Source organism: Podarcis melisellensis, assembly GCF_964234715.1.
Source record: "Podarcis melisellensis genome assembly, chromosome: 2".
Lineage (NCBI taxonomy): Eukaryota > Metazoa > Chordata > Lepidosauria > Squamata > Lacertidae > Podarcis > Podarcis melisellensis.
Genome location: NC_138529.1, coordinates 38,279,397 through 38,300,777, shown reverse-complemented (window position 1 = coordinate 38,300,777; position 21,381 = coordinate 38,279,397). Strand labels below are relative to the sequence as shown.

General features: G+C 45.2%; 1 protein-coding gene across 1 annotated transcript in view; it reads left to right on the top strand.

Annotated features, from left to right (window-relative positions):
• Positions 1 to 588: 588 nt before the first annotated feature.
• Positions 589 to 21,381, top strand: part of LOC309360738 (heparan sulfate glucosamine 3-O-sulfotransferase 3A1-like) — a 70,922-nt gene continuing 50,129 nt past the window's right edge. The window contains exon 1 of the mRNA XM_081895550.1: positions 589 to 2,305. Within this exon, the coding sequence (XP_081751676.1) occupies positions 1,908 to 2,305 (398 nt within the window). The 5' untranslated portion in view covers positions 589 to 1,907. The remainder of the gene's footprint in view (positions 2,306 to 21,381) is intronic.

Below are 21,381 nucleotides of genomic sequence, written 5' to 3'. Positions count from 1 at the left end.
TCTACACAAAACACTTCCTCCAATAGGTTCAGTTTCCCCCATCTGTATAACTGGGATAAACCTGCTATTTAGAGATGTTGCAAGGATGTGAGGGCGTATGGACTTTTTATACCTGTGGTCATAAAGTTTTACTCAGAGAGACTCACTTAAATTTGTCATGTTCATTAATTTCAGTGAGTTTTCTCTGAGCAAAGAGCACACTTAGCCTTTACCTAAGTGTTATGTAGTTGCATCCATGCATTACCACTTATTTCACAGCAGGACCAATAATGTCATCTCCTGATGGGCTATTTGCAAATACTCTGCATGGCAAATAAGCTTTTCTCAGGGAGAAACTCGCCATCTAATCTAAGGCTACATTAGCACGCATAGCTAAGGGTTACACTGACATTTTCTTTTTGAAATATTCCCAAATCCTTTTATCATGACCAACCTAAATGTTACAAAATATGTAGGGGGTAAGCTTTTGAGTCCACCAGAGCTCTTCTGTAGAGCACAGCGGGAGGTAGGGTGAAGGAAGGGAAGGCTTAGTACTGAAGTCAGAATATCTGCAGTGGTAAAAAAAAAAAAATGCCATATAGTCTTGTGTGGTTTTGCGGATCTGTCATGAAAGGTGTCTGCACTTGAGAATTTACCATTACACCACTGGATTTCATAAACCCAGAGAAATTGTTTCATAAACCCAGAGAAATGAGTGGATTTCACATCCGAGTAAATAGCATGAGCAGGATCAGGCTTCAGAAGTGCTTCTGAAGTTGGCAATAGTTATACCTCCCCAGCTCTGAATTTCGAAGGTGGTGGTTGGAGAAGTACTGTATCTCCCAAAAGTAACTCCCTCCCTATCCCAAGTGACTGCGCGGGGTGTGTCCCAACTACTTCTTTCTCCGCCTCCACTCAGAGTCCTCTATGAAAGGCATCTCCGCCCACTTTGCTTTTGCCAACGTTCCGTTGGCTCCTGGGCCCGTCGCTCAAGCTTCGGAGGTGCCTTTCGGAGAAGTTTTTGCTACAATCAAGAGCTCCACGTGTGGTAGCCGCTGGAGCAGCCGGGAAAAGGGAGCCCCGCAGGAAAGAAAGGTGACAGGCGGTTGGGAGGATTTTCGCCTACCCGTCCGCGCGAGGTGGGCGCTGCTGCTGGACAGCTAAGGAGCGCGCAAAATCCGAGCGAGGAGCGGCGGAAAAGCAACACCGCGCGCGGCAGCATCTGCGACCCGAGGTGGCTTGGGAAGAGTTGCAGGCTCAGGACTCGTTTGTTTCTTTTTCTGCTGCGCACAAAGCTCCAGCAGACCGGGGTGGGACTGGCTCCCCTTCTTTCCTCCATGAGCAGCAACGATCACCCGGGATCTCAGCCTGGGCGGCCGACAGACGCTGTGGCAGAGAGAGGAGAGCCCTCTCGGCGACAGATCCTCTCCTTGAAACCTTGAGCGCATCCTCCTCCAGCGGCTGCCTCCCGGATCTGGCAGCGCTTCCGATCTCCGCCTGGATGCGCCGCGCTCCCTCCGAGAGGCGCCTGGCAGTGTTTTCTCCGCGCTCAGGCGCGCTGCTCCTTGGCTGCGCTTTGACCGGAGATGCGCCAAACTCGCCTTCCAGCTGGAGTTGATGCTACCCGCCCCTTTCGCAGCGGCTGGGCTGCTGCGAGGCTCCCTCGAAGGCCTGGTTTAAGCCCAGGTGCCCAGACCCCAACCCCCGCCCGACTCCAACGCCTGGCCGCTGGGATGATGCGCCCGTGAAGCTCCGCGCACGGGGGAAAACCAGCTGCGCCTTCTGCCCTTGCTCCCCACCCCCTCCACCCAAACCCGTCAGCGGACCCCGATCCGAGCCGTCCATGATGGGGTTGCCCGCTCCCCGCCAGGCAGGGCTAAGGGGCTGAGAGTAGGGGGCGATGGCCCCGGCGCGGGGGGCCGCCTAGCATGGCCCGGGGAGGGGTGCCCCCCGCCTCAGCGCCTGGCCCAGAGCCCCTGCCCCGGCGCGCCCTGCGGAAGCTGCTGCTGGTCCTCGGCTCGCTCCTCATGTCTCTCTACGCCAGTTACTGCCTGGCCGGGGCTGCGCGCGTCCTCACCAGAGAGCCGGCCCCGATCCCGCTCGCGCCGGGCGACGAGGGCGCCGCCACGCCCCGCGATCCTTCGCTGCAGCCCCAGGCGGCGGGAGAGGGCACCAAGCGGCTGCCGCAGGCGGTGATCATCGGCGTGAAGAAGGGCGGCACGAGGGCGCTGCTTGAGTTCCTGCGGGTCCACCCGGACGTGAGGGCGGCGGGCGCCGAGCCGCACTTCTTCGATCGGAACTATGGCCGGGGGCTCGCCTGGTACAGGTATGGGTGAGGATGCGCTGCTCTTGAACGGTGGCTTGGCTCAGGAGAGGGACTGGGCGCCCTTCTCCTCCCCTTCCTTGTGTGAATCCGGATTCAGTCCTGCTCAGACTGCTTGCTACTCTTGAGAAATATTGTGTGGGCAATTAAGGGGATATGAACTTAGGGTTGCTGTCACTCAGTGCCATGCATCCAACTGTGTGCAACAGAAAGCCATGCATACTTACCTTGGGAATTCCTAACCCCTATGAACACTAATACTTTCTCCTGCGTAAACATGTATAGGTTTTGATTATTATTTGTGGCAATGCTGAGGGTCTTAAAACTATTATTTCTGCCTTGGAAGCACTGCTTTTTAATTTGAAGTGTATGGGACATGCTGTGGTTATTTAATGCTGAGGGAAATATCATTTGTACATATTCAGAAACACTGATTGATTTGCATATTCCAGGACTGGCCAGGTCATAGAGGGCCTTTGAACAATAGCGAGAGTATTCCTAAACTTGGTTGGGTTCCTCTTAAGGAAATGTGTGTGATGCTCTGCCCAGACCAGTCCCGAGTCGTCGTCCCCCCGCCCCCATCATGCTTTGCAACCTCTCCCTGAGACCTTGCTACTGTCCTAGGTCCATAAAATCTGCGAACATTCCTTACCACAACCACAGAAATCTATTGGCCTTTGCCCTGAGATTCTCCCACTAAGATTAAAGCCTTGTGTTTAAAACCCACTTCAGAGCTCCAATATCTCCTTCACAAAAGGCAAACTTTGATGCCCAAATCTTCCTCAAGCCTCTCATTTTTTGTTTTTTTGTTTTTAAAAAAGTCAAAGGCCTTGACACAATCTTTTTGTAAACCACTTTGAGGTTTTATTGCAATCAAGTGGTATATAAATCTTGTGGAATAAATAAAATAAATAAATCATTAACCAACCATGAGACCGTAACTCCTGTCCACAGCCTCCCCATTGACTTGTATTTATCTTCTCTGGTACCAAACCTATGAAGGTATCTCAGCCCTGCATCTTTAACTGTCTGACTTGAGTTGTTCTACCTCAACTGTCAAAGTTGCTTACAGCCCTGACTTTTTCACAAGGGTAACCACAGTGTTTTCACGACAAGGTATGGGTAAAGCAGCTTTCGCTAATTGGCCTTTTGATTAATAATGTGTTTGCATGCTTAAAGCTTGGTCTCCAGCCCTACACTTCATCTTCACACCTGTCCCACAAGCCCACCTTTAACCATCACTCTGAGCACAACCAATTGTACTCAGTATGGCGACTCCTTGTGTAAGGCGTTTTGCATCAGCCAGCTTTGAACCTCAGACGTCCCACAAATGTGCATCCCTAAGAGAGGAGTCCCACTCCCTATAACTCCATTTGCTCTTCCTACATGCAGTCCCATCTCCTTTTCATTTTATATTAGGAACCACTTTCTATCTTCACAACTTGATCTGCAGTGCATGTATCTGGAAGTGAAGCAAACTCTCTTGATTCTGATAAAGTTTTACCAAGTCAAGTGTGTTCAGAGTTTCAGCATTAAAAATCTCAGAAGTCGTCTTCAGGACATTGTTGCAGCCAGCTCCAGTCAGTCCTTCCTGATAAATATTGTGAATGCATCAAACTTTCTGTAAAGAAATCCTCAATTAATCGTCCTACATTCCATGAACCCACTTTCTCCCCCCTCTGAGCAATCAACTCTATTCGTTATATCTGACCTTTCCAGCCTCAGCCTTGAAAGTGACCTCACTCTGTATCTGTCTTGGACCCCCCTTCACCCTTATCTACAGGGTCAAAGAGGAGGTGTGCAAACATGATTGGCAAAACTCAATTAATCATGGGCTCGTTTGGGATTCGAGGGTGGGGTGAGGAGGTAGAAGAAAGGCAGCCCTTGGCAAAACTCTGATTTGCAGGAGTGATGCCATGAGTGCTTCAAAATTTGGAATGCACCACTTATAATGCAGAATAAAAAGTGGAACAGACTATTTGGAACTGAATGTGTGCTTCAGCCAACAGAGGTCTTCAGGTTTGAATTTCTGATGCGAGGAATGTAAAGCTCCCAATTTGCCACTTGTTCAAACAGTCTGAAAGGTGATGATTTCTGCAAAAGGACAGGTGGTTCCGTCTCTAGTTCCTTCCTCAGGATTTCTTTTACTACTAGCTGTTAAATTAAAACAAACTGTAAGAATAACAGCCCATCTACTTCCATTAAAAGGGATGTGCATTGCAAAACATGGGTAGGCTCTCATTTTTACAGACATGTATCTATCAAAATTAAAAATGTTTTTTTTAAGAATTTTAGAAATTAGTTGTCTGTTTTAAAGCTCTTAACAACATTCTTGCCAGTGGATTGTGGGAAATTAGTGCAATTAACCTCCTCTCTGTTCCTGTAAATATTTTTATCGTTTTATTTCTTCTGCCATTGACACATTTATGCAGTCATGAGGGATTTGTGCAACTGGAGTCTTTGATGGAGACTTTTTGATGCTGTTCAAAAGGTCCTTCTAAAAGCCGTGGGCCCAATCCAGAGGCAAAGTTAGGTGTGCTGGACACTACAGTCTTGTATGCATCTAGTCCATTCTGCTGCATTGCAGGAATCTCAACTAGATCATACATGACACTTGGTCATCCAACCTCTACTTGAAAACCCACAAGGAAGGAGAGTCCACCACCTCTTGTGAGTGTCTGTTCCACTGTTAACTGAGGTTTATTCCTTGGTAGGTGGGTGTTTTTGATATTAGAACTATATTCACACTTTCCCAACTTTGGGAGGTGGGAGATGGGTATGCCAGTTGTGTGAGGCCAAAAGTAGGTGTGGCTGTGGCACATTCTTGCATGCATAGACACACAGCCTGTCTCTCCTCAGCTGATCTGTGCAGATGAGCTGGGGGTATTGTCCCCTTTCATCTCTGCAAATGATTAAACTGATGGCCACAGAAGGGACAACTTGCATCCCCATCAGGGCCCCTGTACAGTGTCTCCATTTTTGCTTTCGCTGCTGCCAAAATCAGTGGGTTTAGGGGCCAAAATAAAATTGATTGGAGGGCTGCATCAGACCAGGACTTAGCCATCCCTGGGGTATAGGCTTGCATCCTCTCTCACTGAAACCAGCAAGGGTTAATACATTTTTGGTGTAGGAGAACAAAGGAAGCTGCCAATTCAAATGGTGAAGTCTTATTCCAAGTCAGACAATTGTTCTGTATAGCTCAATGCTGTCTACACTGGCTGGCAGTGACTCTCCCAGGTATGAGGCAGGAGCTCTCCCCAGCTTTTCCTGGAGTTGGCAGGGCTTGCACCTGTAGAATGACACATGTGTCACAGGCCACTACTGGGAAATGCTGTGACACTGCTAGTGAGGAGCTACACTGTCTCCATCCTTCTTGTGCCTTGTTGTGATCTGTAGAAAAAGTTGCTGAACTACAACACCCATAAACTGCATCCTGCATGGCCAATGGCAAAGGATGATGGGAGCTGTAGTGCAGCAACACCTGGAGAACCACAGGATTCCTGCACCTGGTATACTAGACAGACTGCGGGACTTGTGTTGGAAAGGGGTACACTTCTGCCACCCCCTTTTTTTTGAAGGGGAATGGTTGTGTGAATCAGGCATATGCAAGCAGAGGGAGTATGATTGACAAACACTTTATGTAAATGGCAGAAGGAACTTTACCCTTTAGCTTTGGGGCCATTTTTGCTTTGACCCCTTTCAGGGTGTGAGTAGAATTTCCTTTGTTTTCTTTCAGTGTCATCGCCATGTAGCCAAATCTGATTGTTAATGCATCATCATGGGCTCATCCACACAGGAGCTTGATGTGGGTTTGAAGCTACTTGCACAATAATTTTTTTGTGGGGTGGGGGAGGGTTACCACTATCCACAAAACATCCCTGTGAAGCCCATACTTTCCCCCCAATTTATCCCCCATGGATAAATCTGATAAAACCTCCAGCATGAAATTGCTTGTTCCCTGATGTGCATTGTGAGGTCAAAATGTGGAAGGGCTCTTTTTTAACATGTGGAGACATCTCATTGGGTGTTGTTTCCGCCAGTTGCTGCTGAGGATGTGGTTGTGGTACACACACACACAGCTGTTTTGTGTGAAATTGCTGTTGTGCAAAACAGCTGTATTAAAAATGAAACTGGCCCTTCAGGATATAAACAGGAGTTGGCAGGTACAGTAGGAAGGAAGGAAAGAAAAAGAAAACACTCGCTCTCCAAATCCCGCCACTCAAGAGCACTCTCTTCCCCCCCACCAGCCCATCTTGTCTCAGCTATGTATGCCGGTGTGTGAAATGCATTTACATTTAATTGTTGACTGCCCAGAGATTATTAGTTATTGGGTAGTATAAAAGCACTGTCAATAAATGAATGAATGAATGAATGTTACCAATCCATGCACTTGTGCTATTTTGCCTGATGGCTTGACCCTGCCAAGTAGCATTCAGCAGGATTCACTGCCCCTCTCGCACCCCACACCCCCAAACTGACTACTTTGACAAAGCAGCTACCTCCACTTGTGCCTCCTGATGGGCTTGTTTCATGAAACTTCAGTGGGTAGAGAGAAGGGAGATCACAGTTCTCTATCTCCACTTCCAGGATCCTATCCTGAAATAAGCTGAAGCCAGATCATAGTAGGGTTAGAGAAAGCAGCCCTATTGGTGTAGTGGTTAAGAGCAGTGGACTCATAATCTGGTGAACCAGGTTCACTTCCCTGCTCCTCCACATGCAGCTGCTGGGTGACCTTGGGCTAGTCACACTTCTCTGAAGTCTCTCAGCCCCACTCACCTCACAGAGTGTTTGTAGTGGGGGAGGAAGGGAAAGGAGATTGTTAGCCACTTTGAACTCCTTAGGGTAGGGATAAAGCGGGATATCAAATCCAAACTCTTCTTCTTCAAACTCTTAATATCCCTAGCAACAAATAAAAACACATATGGAAAAGTCACAGCCTTTTATCCATTTTATTTCTAAACTGCTTTGCATGGCAACTGGGATAGGGGAGATCCTGAAAGAGAAAGACTTTCATTTGGGATTGCCAAACAATCACCTCACCAGGGCTCTGTGCCTTAGATGGGCAGCTTGACAGAAACCAGAGTAGAAGAATATGTGGTTCCAGCTCCATGCTGGGACCACCCTCACCTGTCGCATGCATGCCTATCTTGGGCCCTGTCTGGAACAAGCTAGGTCAGCAGGATGCTATCATTGAGGAGGGAAAGGGGAGGCACAGAATATTTGCCAAGTGTTAGGCAGCAACTGGAGCACATCCAAAGCCCCTGAACATCAGCAGCTGTGCTTGTTAGGAGTGAGAGAGAAGAGGGAGTAGTTGCCACCTAAGTGCTCAGACAGTGTTTAGGTCTCAACCACTCCTCACCACCAATCATTATGGGAGGGGGATTCAGTGACTGAATTCTCATAGTTTTTCATTGCTGTTCATTTGGGCTGTGATCTTCTAAGGTAGATGTGCTCATGACTGTTTGGACAGCAGTGGTGGCAGCTGGAGGGGAGTGCCTGGCCTTTGTCAACAGGGCACTTAACCTGAATGTATTCACCTATAGTAAAGTATGAGTGAGAGAGGTATGGGAGACTGTCGCGGCAAATCATACTTGGCCCCAATGCTTTCTCTTCCTTTGCTCACCTGCTCTGCCCTTGCAACCCCAGTTGTTGGTGTGGAGCATAGTGTTTGCAGTTGGTATGGAGTCTGGTGATTGCAGTCTCCAGTTTGTGGCTGGAGTCCCAGGTTCTTAGAAAGGAAGTGCTAGCAGTGCATTAAGTCCCCATGTGTGTTGCAATGTCAGGCTGCTTGTGCAAGTCTCCCTTTTGTGGCAAGGTGCTCAGAACTACCCCTTGGGAAGTCTAGGTATGACACGAGGCCAGAGAAGTATCATCCCATGCATTTGCCTTATCCTCCTCTTAGGTTTACATACAGTCGTACCTCAAGTTAAGTACTTAATTCGTTCTGGAGGTCCATTCTTAACCTGAAACTGTTCTTAACCTGAAGCACCACTTTAGCTAATGGGGCCTCCCACTGCTGCTGCGCCACCGGAGCACAATTTCTGTTCTCATCTTGAAGCAAAATTCTTAACCTGAAGCACTATTTCTGGGTTAGCGGAGTCTGTAACCTGAAGCGTATGTAACCTGAAACGTATGTAACCTGAGGTACCACTGTACCAGTGGGTGATGTGCTGTGATTGAGTGCTGAGTTGCACCATGCTGGTGTGGACTCAATGGAAGTCAATGGAAGGACAATTTCCCGCACTGGATTTGAGGTGACATTAAAAACTGTGCCACAGATGGAGGTCCAACTGTGGATTGTAGGGATGTAGGATACAACACAAGTGTGGCCCTCCACTGCCCTGCCATGGCTGTGCCCCATTTCAGCCTTTCCTTCAGCATACTTGGTGTTCTGCTTGTGTAGTGGGGCTCTCAGTCAGTGGGTGTTTAGTGTATGATTGTATCCTAAGTTTCTTCCATCCTGTAGCTGAGGGCTGTGCAACACCTTGCAGGAATGTCTTCAGTTCAGACCTGACTCCCACCCTCCACTCCGCTTCATTTCCTTAAATAAGCCACTTTCACAATGGTAGAATTTTGAGAAATCTAATCAACTCCGGTTACAGGAGGTGCCTGTAAAGACAGCTTTAATCAAATCCAATCAAATATTTTTAAACAGAATGCATTCATCATTCATTGGGAAAGGGGACAAAAAAAGAGACCACAATGTGAAAATAAACATGAAAGCCAAAGGGCAATTGTCTTATTTGCAATTTGCATTGTTTAGATGGTTCTCCCACGTGCTCCTGTCATTTAAAGTTAATAAAGTTGTGTCCTCTGGCAAGTTAATATGAAAATAGCTTGTTGGCTCAGCAAGCAATTTGTCTTTGTTGCACGGCAGAAATGCTTTGTTTCCCGTCAAGTACACAGGAGTGGAACAAAGGGCTTTAAGGCTGGGATTGGTGCACACTTAGCAATGAAACATCCTTCCAAATGATCATCAGTAGGTCTTCCCTGTAAAGTCTAGGATCGGGTAAGACTTCAGTCAAAGGCTCACTTGCTAGGGAAATGAATGCAGAATGTGTACTTACTCTGAGTACACATGCTAATGATTGCACTGTACTCCTCGGATAACACCTATTTAGCGAGGTTTTATTCAGAGTACACCCACTGAAATGAATTAACATGACTAAGTTAGGTCCACTGATGTCAGTGGGTCTACTCTGGGTAAAATTGTGTTGACTCTCACCCCTTGTTCTGATCTGACCTCAATTATTCCTGTGGTTGAACCTGTTGCTTGATTGGTTTGAAAGAGTAAGGATAAAGGGAGAAGCAGAACAAGTTATATGCAGTGTCCTCTGATGTATGTCTGCTCAATAATACACCCTACTGCATTCAGTAGGGCTTGGAGTAAGTCTTGAGCTACAGCCAGAATGTCTAAGTCAGCAATCCTGTAGACACCTACCTGGGAGTGTCTACAGCAGTGGTTCTCAAAGGGTGTGGTGCAACACAATGATGTGGCAAGAGAGGATGGCAAGTGTAGTGGGAAGATTCAAGGACAATCATATATTTTGGGAATGATTCATGTTCTTATGTAGCTGCATTTCTGGGTGTCCCGTGATCATATTATAAAGTTGTTGTGTTTTATGTTATAAATCAAGCACTGCTAGGAGTTGCTTCGTATTGTTCTCCAATGTATTTCCTATCAATAAAAAAAATGGTGTGGTCTGAGCAAAGGTTTATTCTGAAGGTGTGGCCCAGAGAGAACCACTGGTCTATAGGATTACAGGCTTAGACATTCTGGTTGTAGGCCAGGAATGGGAACCTCCTTACCACTGGTTGTGCTCGCTGGGGCTGATGAGATCTGGTGTCCAACACTTTCTGGAGGGCCACAGGTTCTTCATCCCTGTTGTAAGTGAAGCATTGTTCTTGAAACAGGAGTCACATATTTAGATGCCAATTTATGCCCCTTTAACCCCATGAATTCTGTGGTATACCGACCAGATGCATTTCCCCCTGGATAATAAAGACTTTCTATTCCTGAAACCCAAAGCTGTCTGAGGAATGGTATTTTCTTAACTGTGCAGTTATCCAATTTTGCGTGCCTTGAAAGAGAATCAGAAAGGAAACATTAAAACTTCTGAGGTTTTTCACATTTATTTTTAAGCACATTTTTCTTGACTTTGAAAATAAACACCTGACTTTGGGGACAGTGTGTGGTCACAAAATCTGGCTGATACTCAAGGAAACTGTTTTATATTTAGTTGTGATCCTAAGGAGACTTGGACATAAATTCCAGTGCAATCAAGGAAATAGCTTTGGGAGGAAACTCTTTGCATATAGTTTCAGAAACTTTGTCTGAGTAAAGAATGCAGGATTGGATAAAGGAGCTGCCTCATCAGCGGTGGATTTAAGGGAGCATGACTGGTTCAGTCACACTGGGTATGGAGCCTTGGAGGTGCCACAACTGTGATGTAGAATGGAAGATAAGAGGTGGGGGGAGGGCACTGCATAAATTTGAGACCCCGAGTTGTGTCACTGGCCTCAAACATTGCAGTGCAATTATATTTTTTTTAAGTGGCCATAATAATTTTTACATAGGTACAATAGATATTGGAGACACTTTGATTTCTGCATGGTTTTATTTAATCTATCCTATAATTCATCACCACAACCACCTTTCACCATATTGTGGTGATTGGAGTGGCTTCAGAAAACAATACACTGCAATTAAAAGCTAAACCAATCCATCAAATTGAAACTGTGGCCACAGAGCTATTTGACACTTTAACAGATCGCTGATCTGCACTGAGACAGCTTTTGAAAAGTTGTAGTCCAACTCAAGTACATGTGAGTCTGCCCTAAATTGCCCTGATTTGCCTCATTACTCAAGGTACACAGAAAACAGAGGCACACTCATAGAGCTGGATTCAGCTAATGAGTCCTAATAGCAGAAGCCTGTGGAAGGTCTTCTGCTAGCGCAGTGGGACTTTTCACCCATGTGTGCTCCCCACATTGGCTTTGGAGTGGTCAGGGAACCCCAGAGCAGTGCATGAGAGGGGAGGAGAGATTGTTCCATCCAGCAAGCTGAAATGCAACAATCTCCTTAACACTACACTGAATTCCTCCCCATGCATTTATACATTAGGAATAAGATGTCAGAGTGAGATCAGTAAAAGGATGCCATACAGTGGTACCTCAGGATGTGAACGGGATCCATTCTGGAGCCCTGTTCACATCCCGAAGAGAATGTAAGACGCGACAGTGCGTCTGCGCGTGTGCGGGACGCGGTTTGCTGCTTCTGCGTGATGTCATTTTGACCATCTGCGCATGCGCAAGCAGCAAAACCCGGAAGTAATGCGCTCCGTTACTTCCGGGTCACCGCGAAGCGCAACCCAAAAGCGTTCAACCTGAAGTGTATTTATCCCGAGGTATGACTGTACTTGCCTTTGGGATTTAGGAAGTAAGAGGGGAAACCCACCAGTTCATGGTGACATTTTTTTAAAAAATAACTTTTAAAAAAAAGGATTTACTGTTTTCATCTCACTCCTTAGAGTGAATTGAAAATAGTGTTAGATTAACCTTGCATGGAAATATATGGAGGATGAACTGTTGATGGGCAAGTTCAGTAAGTACTCAATATAGTTGGTGACTATTCTTATATGAAAAAACCAAAGCCAACAAAGTTCTTGTTTGATTCCAGTTCATATTTTTATAGACCAAAGCAATTTGCAACCAATTTTCTCTGAAGTAGATACATCAGGACTACTTGGGAGTAAGATTTGAGGATCGCTGTTACAGCATATATTCCATGTCTCCTACAAAGCTGAAGATAAACAGTGCAATCCTATGCGTGTTTACTCAGGAGTAAGTTTCACTGTGTTCACGAGGCTTACTCTCTAGTATGAGTGTTTAGGATTGCAGGCTACCCAAAGCTTTTTTGTGGAGGGAAGAGCATTTTTCTGATAAAGCTATTGGCCAGTATAGAAATCCCATCCCTAATTAAGCTCCAAGCCATTAAAACTAGCAAATACAACATACGGATGTTTATGTTAAAATATCCTAGTGGAACACGGTGTTTGGAACATGCAATTAGAAGAGCACAGTGGCTTTAGCATCAGTCTCTCAAGTTGTTCTCTTGGGTTAGTTTCTATTTTTTACTTACATAAGAGGACAACAGTGACCTCTACAGTTGAAAAGAAAACATTAATGGACCTACTAGAACGGAAATATTTAGTAACGAAGCATATATTTAAAAAACGATGCATAGAAACAGAGTTTCATGTTGCTTTTCTAATGAGAAATCAAAAGTTTAGTAATATTGTGGACAGAAGCTGAGTAAGTCAATCTGATTAAGCTCTTTTATTTCTTAAAAAAACCCCCAACAAGACAGTGATTTTGAAGACTATAGGAAAGCAGAGTGTGCTCCTCTAGCTAATCCCCCTGTTAGCCAGTTAAATTCTTTCTGCTTGCTTATGGATCAGAATCGGAAATGAAACATGTCTGCAGTGCTGCATGTTGATTCAAGGGGAACGAAGTCTCTTCCCTGCTCCCACCCATACCTTCCCTTAAGAGCACATCTCTCCTATTGCAAAGGCAGATCACCCACTGCAGAGATCCTTATTTAACACAATAGCGGGGCTTTAAATTTGAAAGCTGTGACATCTCAATGGATGGATCCATGTGGGCTGAATATTTCGGGGGAAGCTGAGTGCCTGCAGCAGCTTTCTCTGCATTTCACGTCTGCAAGTTCCTAGGTTCACAAGGGAGAAATTGGGAAAGGAGTGAGTTGGGGGGGGGGAGCCAGTCACAATGGCCTCATTGATTTAAAAAATTGAGGAATCGTTGAACAAGTCTATTGAGCAGGCAGAGTTCAATAGCAGGTGAAGCTTCCCCCGCCTGCCCCCTTCCTTCAGTGTAATGTGACTTTATAAAGCCTGAGGGTGAAGGAAACCTTATGTAGGTTGTGTTAAAAATGTAGGGGAGTAAGTTACAAAGGATGGGGTGGGAGTGGGGGGAGAAAAGAAATCATTACTAAGGACGTTAGGGTGAAGGGTTGTTTTTGAGAGGTGCTATTTTTGCCTTCTGATCCTTTGTTTAGCCTGCCACAGATTCAGTTGCCCACTGGAATGCCATTATCCCGTCAGTCACTCCAAGATGGTCTATTTAGTATGTTTTAATCTTGCCTGCCTTTGTAAAGCTGCCACTGGATTTGCGAGAGGAAAAGAATGCCACTATCTTAGGCAGCGTTCTGCAAGGAGATGAAAGATGATTCAGTATACTTTTCTTTCAAGGATCTCTGTGTGTATGTGTGGGGGGTTAAGTACTGGCACTCCTTGATGCTTCAGATCTGGGAAGTTCTGTGTCTTCTAATTAATACTGTTTCTTTGCTTACACACATCTTCCCCCTCCCTCAAAAGGCAGCTACGAATGGTGGGAATCAAAGCAAAGGCCAAAGCTTGCACTTCCTTGAAAAGGGCTTGGAGAGAAGCCTGTTCCAGCAGCTGGAGGCAGCTGTGGAGCCCCTGCTTCCTGTACGGCTTCCCGTCCTCAGTGCCTCAAGCTCTTCCTCACATGAAAAAGTTGTGATGGAATTTGAGCCTTGGGGAGTGAGCACTTGGCTGCTGTTGTGGCCTGTCTACGCGTGAGATGGCTTAGCAAAATGCAGGGTCCAAAGGGCCAGAATGGGGTGCATCACAGCTCTGAAAGAAGCCGTAGTGCTTGGCATGCCATCCATCATTTGGAGAAGGGTTGGGTTGATTAATATGTACTGTATGCAGGTTACATTTAAGGTGACAGTAAGCACATTTAAGCTTTGAAGGGATTTGTCTGTAACATCTCTGTACTCCCCCATCACACTCAGCCTTCTTGATAGAAATCAGGAGCAGGAATTGGGCTTCTGTTCTTGATCTCTTGCTTCTCTTACCAAAGGCGGGGGGCTAATTTCCCAGTTGGAGGTGAAATTCAGCATTCAGACAGCTGTAGAATCTTCCACTCAGGCCAAAATCTTAGGAAGATAGGAAGCTGTTTGAAACAGAGTTAGATTGTTGACCCATCTAGCTCAGTATTTTATATACTGACTGGTAGCAGTTCTCTAAGATTTCCATCAGTAGTCTTTTCAGCCATATCTGGAGATGCCAGTTATTGCACTTGGGACCTAGTACATGCAAAGCAGCTTCTCTACCATGACAAGAAGGAAGTAGCTAGAGAGAATGAATCGTGGTTTCACTTGTCTTAATACTAATGCACAGGGCATAGAAGACAAGCAAGATGAAGTTGAGCATTTAATAAAGCATGGCAAATATGACCTAATAGGCATTACTGAAACCCTGGTGGGATGTGACTCATGACTGGAATGTAGAAATTGAGGGGTGTAAGCTATTCAAAAGGAATAGACCAAACAGGAAGGGACCACCAGCAGCATTATATGTAATAGAATGCCAAGAATGTAAGATCCAATAAATTACTCAATTGCCTTGCTGACAATTTCATTTCCTAGAAGGTGGTGTCTTCCAACTCTGCAGTTCTACGAAGAAAATAGGACTTACTGAATACATGTATCTAGGAGTTCACTTTCAGATATTTTCTTCTCCCTGCTGGGAGGGGAGAAAAGAATGGGGAGAGATAAAAGTTTGTTAGAAACATAGGAAGCTGTAATTGGTCCATCTAATTCAGTACTCTCTGTGCCAGGGGTAGCCAATGTGGTACCTCTAGATGTTGTGGACTACCACTCCCACCATTCCTGACCATTGGTCATGTTGGTTGAGAGTGATGGAGTAGTAAACCAAAATTTGGAAGCCTTCACATGTGGCAGAAGATCTGCACCTGTCTGCCCTTCATTAACATTGCTCTGTTAGGCTGCAATCCTAAACTCTCTCACCTGGGCATACTCAATGGGGTTCACTTCCAAATAGGCATGTACACATAGGTTTGCTTCATTAAGTCCAATGAATTTAATGGAACTTATCTCTGAGTAGACATGCCTAGGACTGCACTGTAAACTCAACTAGCAAACATTTTAAATATTTGGACTCCTCCGGAATAGTGTCATGGATTCCACTATTTTATCGTTTCCCCCCTTCTTCCAGGCTCCCCTTCTCATAAGCAGATGTGTCCTTTTTGCAGATGTGTGTTTACACATATGCATCCCTGAACTGGTATCAGTAGACTTGGTTTTATGTGCCAGTTATCTCTTTGAAAGGGCATCATAGATTATTGTTTCAGGGTGTGTTTGTAAGATGTTATTCTTCAGACAGATGGCAATCCCTGTGCCTGTAGTCTGGCTTCAGGCACAGAATCCTATAAAAGCAGCTGTCGGCTCCGTAATGAGCTTTTGAACTCTGACCTGTCATTCGGAGGGTTGGGGTTTTCACAGGCTGGCTGTTGGGAAGGCAGTGTCTCTTGAATCACACTGTACCCTGTGTCTGAAGCCACAAGGTGATTACCAGGAAATAATTCCATAATGGCTGCCTCATACATCTTTAATTAGTTTATGGCAAGAAAGAAAGAGAGCCCCAGACCAGCTGACTGTGACATCTGGGTGTGTGGGGTGTGTAAAGTGAAGAAGGTACAGTGAAATTGGTAGGGCATACAAAACTTGTTGTGTTCAGTTGCTGGGTGTTTCTTCACCTTTGGGTTTCAGGCAATGTGCTCATGCATATTAGACCTCTGGCAAGAAATCCTTTGCCTACACCTTCAAACATCTATCACTCAAACACACACCTTTTCCACTGTCCTCTGTGAATTGGAGTGTGTGCAGGACCTCTCAGAGGTTCAGAGATGTCTGGGCCACTTCCAGCTTTTGAGGCCGGTAGCCATAAAAAAAAACAAAAAAAACAACCCGAATGATTCTTGAAAACAATACAGTGGTTTGTTTATATAATCACCTGTCCTGAGAGAACCTGTGGTTTGTTTATATAATCACTTGTCCTGATCGGCCCTGAGGGTGTCTGGAGATGACTTCTCCACACAAATGCAAATGCATTAAAAATGAAGGCAAACCCACCATTCTCTTTTCATTCCCTAAGTTTGACTGCAAAGTTGCGTTTACAATGTGCTTGATATTACTCCATTGACACCACAATAATCCATATTCTGCTGTTTGTCTTCTTGTCAAGATGAGCTTGTATGGGTTTTGGGACTTTGTCATCTTGCCATAGCCTGTTCCAACTCACTAAACCCTATTGCCCTATCTGTTCCTAACACTTCCTCCTCGGAGTCCTCCCTCTGACCGCTCATCATCGTCCCACCACCGGTCCCCTGACTCTGAGTCGTCTTCCCATGGGATTCCCCAGCTGGTGGCTCCTACCACTCTTCTACATCCAGCCAGTCCATGACTACATCCATGTGTGGTTTTTAATTTTAATTTTTAAAAGGCCATTCATCAGAATTGGGATGCATGCAAAAGTTAACTTCTCTCTAAATACTTTCTCACTTCCATCCTTCTTATTATACAATGATGTCTTACAGTATAATCATAGTGGTAAACATGTCACCTCAGAGTTCAATAGAACTTACTCCACAGTAAGTATGTATAGGGGTTGCAATGTTAGTAATACACCATAACTTAACCTTTCCTAGAAAGTATCCAAACTTAGCCTAGAAAAACAGTGCAAAGAAAAAATTTTCTGTTCCAGAGTGTTCAGGTGTAGTGAAAAGGAATTGATCCGTTCCAGCCTGTGTTTTTCCTATGCTCTGTACTTGTATAAAATAGAAAAGTTAAATCATTGGAATTTATGAGGTTCAACTTCTCTAATTTAATATGTCTATTGATTTCTCCCGACCTCTTTCTTGAATTATAGCCCACCCTTTCCCAAACGCTCAAGTGGGTAACAATGTTGGAATCATCAAACCTTCTAGAATAATCACAACTATCCTTATCTTTCTCCCCACATCATAAAGTCCCCATTTATATGACTTCTCTGGACACTTAGCAGGTACTACTGTCAGTTTGTTCATTATTTATGGCTTCAATTTACATACCACCCATCATCATTTTCATCCTCTGAGCAGTAGAGGAAGTCTACAGCTGCCCCTTCTGGTAATCAAGAATCTTTCATTCCCTCCAGCCCTTCTGAAGGTGAAGTTCCTGGGTTTGACCAAGGTAGATCTCTCTCTTGCTCCATGCCTGCACACTAATAAAATTATTCCAAAGTTGCCTGCTTTTGAAGGCTGAGATAAAAGCTCATGGGATGAAAGTAGGATGAAGAATTTGAGTACTCTCAAGGGCTACCTCACCTTGAAGCAAGTTACTGCACTGCCTCCAGGCAGCAGATTCTAGAGAGTATATACCGTGTGTGCTATTTTATTGCCTCCAGCCTGCATCTCAGTGCTGACATGTTTGCTTTCAAAAAGGAGCTGAGGAGCGTTGTTGTTTTGACTGATTTGCTTCAGGCATGGAAATATGTAGGGCCAGGGCTGAGCCTTTCCCTTGGCATCTAATCTCACCACCAATCCTTTTGCCAGGCTATGTGCGCTTCAGGGCTCAAACTTCTCATCTCCAATCTGAAAGCAAAAACCCATACAAACACCATTAAAACAACCCAACCCACTAGGTTAAAAAAGGTGGTAATTAACTGCAAAATTTCAAATAGTGGACTATCATTTGCAGAATTCTTCACACAGGCACCTGTATATTTAGGCATAACCTTACTTTATTATCTCTAAGGGATATGTGGGGCTTCTGCAATCAATGTAGTTCTAAGCAAGTTCTCTTGCACTGTTATTTTTTTAGGGTAAACTGAAGGAGACTTGGGGTGATATGCTACTAAGTTTTACTCAGAGCAGACCTGTTGAAATTAGTGGACCTAACTAAGTCATGTTCTTTAATTTCAATGCATCTGAGTAAAACTTAGTTGAATACTCTCCCCCACGCAGCTGAGAATTGTGGGACATGCATAGAATTACCATTTTGACTGGAAACAAGGATAACAAATGACTGTAGGAATTTATGCCTTCTATCCTGATACGTGTGAATGTTCTTTCCTTGTCAAACAGACAGTGCTGCAGAGGTGGAGTCTGTCTGGGGAGTTTTTTTGAAGTGACCTAGACAGAGAGAGATCCAAGTGAGAGGGCTCCTTTCTCAGCCCCTTGGCAAGAAGCTATGGGTGGGTAGCTGGAGACTTAGCAGAAAAGGCCTTGCTGGTGGAGGTCATGAAGAGGTCCTTGGCCTGTTTTCTTCAAGGAACATAAGCATTAATCCCAGTATCCTAGCTCAGGTAATATTACACTTTCCCCCGTGAAACTGACCCTGCAGTTTCCATTAGCATTCTCCACCTCCCGCCACTATACCTTTGCCTGCTGTTTAACATTGTTCTGTGCAAGGTGCGGAGGGGAGGGAGAGTTCTGGGATTGAGCCCAGGAGTGGTTGAATTTCAGTGCTGAACTTTTGCCTATAAGCAGCAAAGTTCTTGGAGAGGAAAAAAGGTAGGCAAGGGAATCGGTGTGCATGGTGACTGCAAAGTGATAGCTTTGAAACAGTGGCATGGCTCCTTCCTCTCCTTCCTATCCTAGCCTTCCTATCATCACTACATAGTATCAAGCATATTCAGATGAGCTATGACATGCTTCCAATGAACGTGTGAGGGGGTAGCCAGAATGTGCTCAGTGTCCATGCATTTGGTGTTGGTATGAGAGGGGTCCTGTGCGCATGTGGATGGATGGGTATAGAACTTTTCAACAGAAGTAAGAAACCTGGCCAATCAGGGTTCCCCCTCCCATGGAATAGACCCATGCAAGCAGACCCTCTTGCACAATGCCACCAAATGTATGGTTAGTGGAGATGTTGGCATCAAAGAGGTACGGGTTATGGGTGTGATCTGCTCCCTCCATCAATGCACAACAACACTTGTTTGTACAGTCCTGTAAACAAGCAGGATCCTTACCTAGTGGTGTGGCTGTCATTGATCCAAGCTGCATTTGTGAAGGTAACTCTTCCACCATGGGCTTCATCGTGTAGCTCTGATCTGGAGAATATCTGGTGCTTTGCTCCTCTGTGCCTGAATTTAGGAGGTGTGATAGATTTCCAGTTCTGTTGCACTTCTGCAACTGATGTGTTGAATTAATGCGTTGGCTCATAATTGCTTGCATGGAGCACCAAGCTAGGTTTGCACAAGATGCAAAGATGTCTTCATGTTTACCTATAGAATAGATGACTGGTACTGGATCATCTATTTGTCCCAAGTATTTTTTATCCTGCTCTTTAGCTAAAAAAGGCTCCCAGAGTGGGTTTCAAATAACCAAAAAAGGGACAGCTTTTGCCCTCAGGCTTACAATCTGAAAAAACACAGCACTAAAGGAGAATTGATTGGGAAGGAGAAGAAAATAAGCAGACTCAAGTACAAGTTAAAGTATTTTAATGGCCAGAAGAGAAAGAGCCAGAAATGGCTAATCTGTCAGCAACACGAATGGGATGATTCTGCATCCCTTCTTTCCAGCAATCATGGTTGCTGCCAAGTGATGGTGGAAAAAGGAGCCTGACTTTTCAGCAGAGCTGATGGTAGACTAGAAAGTAGAATAGGTTTAGAAGGAGGAGTTGAGGTTAAAAGTTAAAGAAACACTTCTGTATGTACCCTCTTCAGGAGCCCTAACGGAAGGGGTGCTGTAGGGCTGAAGTTCAGGGCAGCCACAACCAGCAGTACTGCTGCCTGGGAAAACCATGAAGATTGCATTAGCACTGTTACACATATCTAAAAGTCAAATTACATGTTCATCATAGAGTCTGCCTTTGACTGCAAGTTCCCTTTTCATTAATTGCCAGTGTGGGACCACCAATCTGGATCAGGATAATTGGGGTGGGGGGGTTAAGAGGGGCTTTAATCATTTGTCCCACTGTGGCTCCAGTCTGGACTGGGGTGGTGGTACTCTCTCTCTCTCTCTCTCTCTCTCTCTCTGTGTGTGTGTGTGTGTGTGTGTGTTTGTGTATGCCACCTTGAGCTCCTTGGAGAAAATGGTGGGATAGAAATGCAGTAAATAAATCAAATAAATACATAAAGTAATAGCCTTGCATCATGACAAGTATGACTTCTGAGGAATTTGGAAATATAGAGAGGCATTCTGTAAGGGTAGTTTTCTTCACAAGTGGGGAAAATTTTCTCTCTGCAGAGTTCACTAAAACCCAAGCTTTTTTCTGAAAGAATGTAAGACTGGCTGACCTCTGTTGTCTGAGACTTGGCAATAAAAACCACAACATAATGTACCCACCATGAGCCAAGAGAAGCCAAGGAAACAGGGGGTTCCCCTCCTCCTTCTGAGAGCCTGTGTTGATCTTTGCTGCCATTCGCCTTAACCAATACTGAACACAGAAAGCTGAACCTTCAGCCACTTAGGTTGCTGGCATAATGACCTCCCCACAACACACACACACACACACACACACACACACTTCATACAGTGGTACCTTTGGGAAACGGGATGATGACTAAGCAATCTGGGACCAGGAAGAACACCAGTGTGCCCCTTGACAACCTCCAATGACGTTTGTCACTAGATGCCTCCCTTGCTCTCCTGGGCACTTAAGTAACTGCCCATTATCCCCCTTTAATCCTTACAATAACAGAGTCAGGATGTCAAGGGGTCTCTCTTGCACAGGCCATTCAGAGGAGTGGGGGTTGGTGTGGGAAACAATATTGGACAGGAGTGTTTCGAAAGCCCTGAGAAAGTGAGAGGTACAAGCTGTGCTGGAGTGAGGAATTAGGCAAATTAAGGACACAACACGGCTGCAGATTAAAAGAATCACTATGGAGCTCTGCACATGCTGGATTAGATTTGGATGGTTACATGGGTTAAGGATTAGTTCCTTGGTTTGTGGTGCTAAAATGGCAGATACTCTGCTCCCCCTCTCTCATCCGCCCCCTGCAGATTAATAATGTTTTTACCTCTAGTATCTGCTTGTGAGATTTTTATTGTTGTGCTGAAAAGTCAGCAGTTGGAGTCATGCCAGAGGCCTGCCTAACACCAGTATCTCTGGACTCTTCCTTACTGCAAGGGAAATGGCTAGTGGAATAGAAATCCTCATCCATTTAGATTTCATATCTGAATTCAGTTTCACACAAAGGTTTGCTTTGTATAGCCAAATGCATGATGGTGGCAAATTCAGTTAATTC